Source organism: Sitodiplosis mosellana, unplaced genomic scaffold (genome assembly GCF_009176505.1).
Source record: "Sitodiplosis mosellana isolate CC-2019 unplaced genomic scaffold, AAFC_SMos_1.0 Smas_scaffold_468, whole genome shotgun sequence".
Lineage (NCBI taxonomy): Eukaryota > Metazoa > Arthropoda > Insecta > Diptera > Cecidomyiidae > Sitodiplosis > Sitodiplosis mosellana.
The window spans coordinates 1-8,026 of record NW_022595710.1 but is presented as its reverse complement, the minus strand read 5'-3'; the positions used below and the strand labels follow the sequence as shown (position 1 = coordinate 8,026).

Here is an 8,026-nt window from a genome sequence, read left to right as displayed (position 1 = left end):
CATATGACATCCATAGAACAAAAGAACAACTTATGAGTTCTTGTTCTATAACTGAGACGGAAAAAAATAGAGCAAAAAAGAGACAAATAAAGTGGCGAGCAAAGGTGACACAACTCAGCATTGAGTGGGAGACCTAGTCGCTATCTTTTTCCAGTGGCAAGAAAAATGCAAAAAAACATCTTTTCCGCTCAATGCTGAGTTGTGTCACTTTTGCTCGCTACTTTATTCGTCTATTTTTTACTCTAACTATTCTCTTCTCAGTTATAGAAAGAGAACCCATAAATTGTTCTCTTGTTCTATGGGTGTCACATATTTTCTACATCACTCTATTTTTCATCATGAACTAATAATTATATGGAAATTTTGATTGGTTTGGCTTATTTTATGAAAACCTCGATTATCCGTCTCTTTTGATTATCCGTCAAGGTGCTGGTCCAGTGCCTGACGGATAATCGAGGTTCCACTGTAATTGAAATGGTTCATTTTACAAGTAACATCTGCAGTATACTGTTAGCACAATACAATTGTCTGTACATATTTGAAAATGTTCAGTGCGAATGCCGTTCAAACCAATGATTACTGCTTGATAGCATACATTTTTTGCAAAAAATAGACTAGTTGAAGTATAAACTCAATTTGTAGTTTTATATCGCGTTCAGAAAAAACAACGCTTGGAAAACATTGGGTATTTTTATGCATTAAGCAGTAATCGCTGGCTATTCCAGACAATATTTGATCAATAGTTTATTTCTAACGAATGCGTTTGATGTATAGTAGCAAATTTTATTTTGGCTGTTTATGTAAAACAAATTGGAAATTGCCTAGTTTTCTTCATTTTGGTTTTGATGTGGCATTTTGTAGGTTTGAAATCGTTTGATCATTTGTGTCACTAGAAATTCACCACTTTTCGTTGCTAAATTGCTATATGAATAAACATGTTTTGATTTACTTTTTTCTCTTAATTCATGTTGTGTTGGTTTTGACAACGACGTAACTGCGAAACAAAAAAAAAACAAATAATCGAAACCTTAATAAAACTTATCTGCCTGAAATGATATTGGGTCCATTTGTCTTCTTCATTGGCATGCATTCTACTTTATGTGCACGTTGTCGGTCTAATCGAATTCTGTTGCTGAAACTTCAAAATTATGCCGTTGTCCACATCGCGCAATCTTGCTGATGCTTGTTGTAACAAAATAATGTGCAAATTAAGATGCCCCAATTTGAGGGCGGCTATGTGTCCTTGAATAATGGACAAAATTCCGTTTACAATTCGACAACTGAACCAACTGGGCCAGCGACTGTGCTCGAAACGGTTAAGCGTGTCATTGGCAGTGCTATTGGAAATAGCAATCCACAAGATGCGGTACTAGTTCCGCCACGTGGTGGACGACCCATTATCACAAACGCAAGGTAAGTAAAACTCTTGTCGACCACCCTGAAAACTGACATCCAGCAACAGCAAAAAGAGAGACGCAAGCCTTGCTACTCTACTAGTACGGATCAAAATAATTTTATGCCTGAAAGTTGTCGATTTCTGGGATCTAAAAAATTTGCCCGCCCCACGGATCATGTCCGTTGCCATCTTTATGTCAAAACAAATAAAATTTTAATCCAATGAATACAATAAAGTTGAGGAAAACCATCGGCACGGCACGATAGAAACCATACAACTACATAAAATCTTGACTACCATCTGAATGCACTTTTATTGCGATCCAAGTATGTAAAAAAGTCTGAAAAATGACCAGAATCTTTTCATCTTGATGTCATGATGAAAAATTGTTGATTTCAATGCCGAAAAACACAACCCAATCAGCAGAATTGTGGAAAAACTTAGTTGGGATAAGGAATTTTCTTATCAAGCTCAGAAATCGACCAAACTTAGGCATAAAAATATTTTGCACCACTTTACACTCCATTATCATTGGAGATTGATAATCGATTCTCTATTTTACTTATTCATTGTAAAACTATTGTTCATTTTTTCGGTGACAAATCATTGTTTGGATACGATCGCTTAGTGGAATCGTAACAAATAACGTAAAACTATCATATATTATTCGTTGACATTTTGTTGAAGTGTAAGAATGAACGTATGCCATTCTAGATAAATTATTGTGGTAAAATCTGGTGACTCCTTGTTCTATTAAGAATGAAATAGTTACTAAAAATTATTGCGTAAAAATGGATGCTGGATAGCCTTGAATTTGGAAAAGACACTTTGAATTTGGGTCGTATACGCTATGTACGAAAATATGGGACTTTACTAGTAGACAGAAGGTGGAAAAATGTGTCTTCAGAGAGAAGAGAGTCCTTAGTTCATGATTTTCGGTTTGATCTTGAGACCTAAAAACGGTATATGAAATGCGTTCGGCCATGTGGTATATTGATTGAAAGGAATGAGCATCAGCTATCAAATGCAGGTTAGTATAAGCGAATATGACCTAGAAATGGGATTCGACTTAGGGTGTGGTTACCGAAACGTCAGAATGGCCAAAAAATAAAACTTAGAATCCAATTTCCGACACAGACATTTCATATAACGTTTTGAAATCTAGAGACCAAACCAAAAATCAAGGACTGGGCGTTTGGAATGGGCGTTTCGAAAAAAATTGTATTGACTAGTGTTTTTGGATTGAACCCAGATGGAACTCGTAAAAATTCCTAAATTATAGTAGAGGATTTATCTAAATCCTGGCATGATTATCGATATGACCCCACATTTGCATGACAGAAACGAAACACTCTTTAATTGTAATTGTGCATGTTAAATGACAACATAGGTGCTATAAAAATGGCAAATATGATTGATACCGATTTCGAGGTCAAAGATTATCATATCCGGGGAAATGCCATCAGCCCTACTATTCTTCTAATCGAATAAAAAAGCTTAAAAACATGAAATTTTTCACCACCTTTATAAATTTTAATAGATAATAGAACCAAATGAAGCCAATTATTTATAGAATAAAATACCTATTCTACAAGTTTTTCTATGGTTATTTTTGTTTAAATTGCAAACGTATAACGAACATGCGTATCTGCAAAGCTACAACTACACTTCAAACTCATTTGCTAAATAAGAGAGATTTTGTGGTAAGTATTTTGGAACCACAACATCTCTGTTTGTGTCGAAAAATAGAGACAAGATCACGATTTAAAAATCACCACACAATGCAATATCCTGTGTTTATTTCACTTTTTAACAAATAGCCATTTTTGCCTAAATTTAATTCCACAATGAATGAACTCTAACATACAATTATTTCATTTAACCCATTGACGACCGGTATAGATTTTATACTTTTCCTCCAATTAAAGTACAATTCAATTCCGGAAATTTCTCACTACCTGCTTTGGTAGTTCGCCTCCAAAGTCGAAAATTCTTAGCCTTTTTCTCGTTCTTCAAACCCAATATTTCTCTTATGATCAATGTTGAAATTTGATAAAAAGATGCGGGCATTCTTCATCTTCCCAAAAATACTATATTTATGCTCAGGTGACATTTATGCATCCTATCTTCAGGCTGTTAAGCTAGTGTTGTAGCTGGAATAAAAAAATGAAAGTCAACCAATTTCAACTTGATTTTTCTAGAAACGAGCATGAATTTGCTATTTAAAATGTCCAGTCATTCTGATTCGGTTGTCAAAGAGTTATTTACGTTTGATACATATCATGTAAGCTAACTAATGTGAAACGTAAAATGCTGTTTGAAGTCATATCATTGATAAAAAAAATCATTTCATTAAAGACTTAATTATTATTTTTATTATTTTATCTATTTAGACTAATTTTTCTTCTAAACTAACAATACATATTCCTAATATTTACTAAAATGTGTACTTGTTGAAACAGATCAGAATCAATTGCTGTCGTGGTGCCAATTATTTATTATTATTTTAAAGTGTTAATCGTCAATTGGCACATTTCTAGGGAACGGATAAATCCTATCTTTGTATCGTAGTGAGAATTTCTTGAAGAAATTTAGATTCAATTCAATTTAGTCCTGTGTGATTGATTATTTGATCTGTTTTAATATGTATTTACAATGCATGCAGTTTAGCGTTTGTTATGAAATTTAAAACATTTTTGCAGAGATCGTGAGCGTATAACAGGAAAAACACAAAATATAAGGATGCCATCTGCACCAACGCATACTGCCGAAGAGGCACGACTTCTTGGGTAAGTCTGTATTCGTCGCTCTCATAGCATATCCATCAATTCCAGTTAAATCAATTACTCTTGTCGTCTTTTCTCTCATTGATGATGCAATTAAATTATTATAGCTCGAAGAACTTTTAAGCAACATTTTCAGAAGACCCTACATGAGTCAAACCAATCAAAGAACAAAAAAACTCGAAACTCATGTACATAGTCTTTTTATACCTTATGATTTCCACTGAACAAATGTCTAGAAGATTTTGACGATTCATTACGGAAATGGAGTGTAGAGTAACAAATACTTTCGAAATATATTGTAGAATGGTTGAAGTAGGAGAGATTTATTTCTAAATCCCTTTAAATTTCCTTGAAATTTGTTTGAAATCTTTAGAATAATAGAGCATGCCTGCCTATTTAGATAATATTTGAAAGTGATAAATGAACTTTATTTTGCATTTGAATTTCAAGTATCATGTATTTGTGCATGTCTGAAATGAATAAAACTCCAATAATAATTGAAAAATGTCGTAAATAATATGGTGAAACCGAACATTTTCGTAATGAGCTGTCACCAGAATGTTTTGTACTGTTGTTTTTCATTCATATCATCTTCTAATCGACTGGAATTAATTGATTGTTTTCAAATCTCAATCGAATACCAAATACTGTAGTGTCGAAACCAGAAAATCAACGTGAATGAGTTGAACGTTTAACATGCACGTCATAAGCATGCAATCTGTTGATTATCATCACAATGAATTTGTCGATGTTTTTCTCCGAGGCGACCAAAGTATTACAATGATGTTTATAAACCGCACTCAAAGTATTAGCACTTATGTGAAACGTATAATCCACACGTTTTGAACACCGCACTTCACTTTATAGGCCCTACAGCGAAGAAATAATGATGAATATTATTCTGAATTGAAGCATCGACTCAGGTGATGTTGGTTAAGTGACGTGAAATGTTCGGAATATTGGTGTATAAATGTATGATTGATTCTTAATAAATATATACCACTCATTGAAAATACGAAAATTTGGTAAATTCAAACCAAGTCTTATCGATAAATGACAAATGAAATGAAGCGGAAAGCAATAGACGTCATTTCTAAATGAAATATCAATATTTATAAATGGATTTTAAGTTAATGAAAGCAAAGCTTGATATCACAAACAAATATTTAAATGAAAATTATAATGCATGAAAAAACTGGCAAATGTTCAAACAAACAAAAAACGTTAGACTTTTATAACGCCTATTCGGAAGCATACGACCTGAGTTGTACAAATTTCTGGCGATGTGCAATGCAATGTACTTTGGTTCGATTCACGTTGATTTTTAGTCAATATATGTTTAATAGATTGTGCACTCATACTTAGGAAGGATCATAAATTGAATCAAATTTTACAATTGGGCTCCGTTTTATAACAAAGCATGTTGTGGTCAATGCAATTTTAAGGAGTTTGTCTTGCATTGCTCGGATATTTGCTTCACATGTGACTTGTACCCAATTTGTTGAATAGCTACTACTACTGTCGAGAATGCTATGAGTTATATAATCAATGCTTCAACAGAAAAAGAACGCCAATATTTCAATAGTAGTGTTGCCGTTCCAATTCATTCACACCAAAAAATTTGTACATAAAAGAGACAAAACAGCAAAGTGTGAATTACAAAGCAAAAACAAAAAAAATGTTCCAATTCACTTTGACAGGTTTATACCGCGAATGCGTTCATTTGCGAGAGCAAAGTCGTTAATTTATCATGAAATAGCATAAAACAGCGAATTGTTAAATGTTTGCGATTGAAGTTGCTACGGGTAACGCGCCATCGTGTCGTCAACGGCAAACACTCCCTGCTGTATTATTTGCAGTCGAAATGTTTGGGAACAAACCACTTTCCATGTAAATACAATGACCTCACAAGAGAAGGGAAACATTAAAATGGTTCACTATTCCTCCCCCTCACTAGACAAAGATATTTTATGTATTTCTCTCAATCATATGACAAGAGGCTGATATAAAAAAACTAAACGGGATACAAGTAGAAAATGGAGAAATGGGACATTTGCACGGGATCTGCACATGAAATACGTTGTAATCGTATTTACAATAATCAAATTACTTCTAATGTTCTTTGATAACGGACTCGTGTTTTCTTCCTTATCATGTAAAAAATGATGAATTTTACAACTATTAGAAATCATGATGGACAAATCGATAAAAGCGGATACTGTTGAAATGGAAAAAAAATTGATACGCAAAAATAATGTTAAAACCATATTCTGGAATGATATTTACAGAAAATTTAGATACGTAACGCGGTATACACACAGTAACGAAGTACATGTGTAACGATTTGCATAGTACTTAAAATGATAGAAAAAAATCAATAAAATTACCAATTTAATATCAAATCGGGGTTGTCGTATAAAAATCGTATTGTGGAATACAATAAAATATCAAGGATGGACGAACAGTAAATGGGATTTACTTGATAAATAGAAAGAAGAAAATGTTCATTGTATACGAGTCTTGAGCATTTTGTGAGATAATTTCAGGTGAAACAGCAGCTAACCGATAATAATTAACCACATTTTCCCCTAATTTGTTTGTCCTAAATAGCAATATGCCAGTTGATCCGATGGATGATATAGAGTTACGTTCGGTGCAGTTGCAATTCTCAAATGGACGTGGTTCATTGGGCGGTAATTGCGATATGCAACGTGTAATTACCGACAAAGGAGAGGTTTTGGTGGCCGTCCAAGGTGATACATCGAAACCGGCCATTTTAACCTATCATGACTTGGGATTGAATTGTATGTAAACACGGTTTGTCATTCAGTATGAACTTTACATGAAATTTCGTGTACACTTCTCAGATGCAACAAGTTTTGCTGGATTTTTCAACTACCCAACTATGCGATCATTGCTAGAGAATTTTTGCGTTTATCATGTTACTGCTCCAGGACAAGAAGAGGGTGCACCAAGTCTACCCGAAGAGTAAGTAGTCTAGTTGCTGCCATAGTATTTTATATTAGTCTCTTTGGAGGATTCATTTGGCCGCTTCATCATGTACAAATTCAAATATGCTTGCTTGGATGAGAGGTTCATTTCTATATTCTATATCTACCGTTTAGGTATGTGTATCCAACGATGGATGAATTGGCAGCCCAGCTGTTATTTGTTATGTCGCATTTTGGCCTGAAAACGATGATTGGCTTCGGTGTTGGAGCTGGTGCGAATATATTGGCACGATTTGCACTGAACCACAGTGATAAAGTTGGTGCTTTGTGCCTTATAAACTGTAGCTCAACAACATCTGGCTGGATGGAATGGGGTTATCAAAGCTTCAATGCACGGTATGAATTTCTCCATACAGTCTTGATTGGTATCATTTCAATTGATGGAATAAAAATTGAACAATTAATACATATTTTCCAGTTATTTGAGATCAAAGGGTATGACTCAAGGAGTCGTGGATTATCTGATGTGGCATCATTTTGGACGAAATCCCGAAGAGCGAAATCATGATTTGGCTCAGGTATATTTCCCTCGTTCAATCTTTTACTTTGCCGTATATGTAAATGTTTAAGGGAGATGGTCTAGTTATGAGACGGGTTTTGTTTTAGATTTTAAAAAAATTCTGTGGCTTTCAAAAATGGAAAGTTAGAGTTCTATCATGTAGCTTATGTCCAGACGCAACTTTTTTCCGATGAAAGTTTATTGATTCCAGTTACTCGAAAAAAAATTTGACCAATTTTGTGAGGACTTTTTTTTTGGCCCCAAAAAAATTTTGGTCCAGTTATGAGACACCCAGAAAAACTGAATACAAGTGGATAAATATGAAGGAAACTCA

General features: G+C 34.1%; 1 protein-coding gene across 1 annotated transcript; it reads left to right on the top strand.

Annotated features, from left to right (window-relative positions):
* Positions 1-366: 366 nt before the first annotated feature.
* LOC129570870 (protein NDRG3) lies at positions 367-7,750 on the top strand (the record flags this gene model as incomplete). Its single annotated transcript, XM_055450593.1, has 6 exons — positions 367-1,413; positions 4,099-4,185; positions 6,793-6,986; positions 7,050-7,170; positions 7,308-7,529; positions 7,612-7,750. Coding segments are annotated over exons 1-6 (963 nt in total), but the record flags the coding sequence as incomplete, so codon positions are not given.
* Between the last annotated feature and the right edge of the window lie 276 nt (positions 7,751-8,026).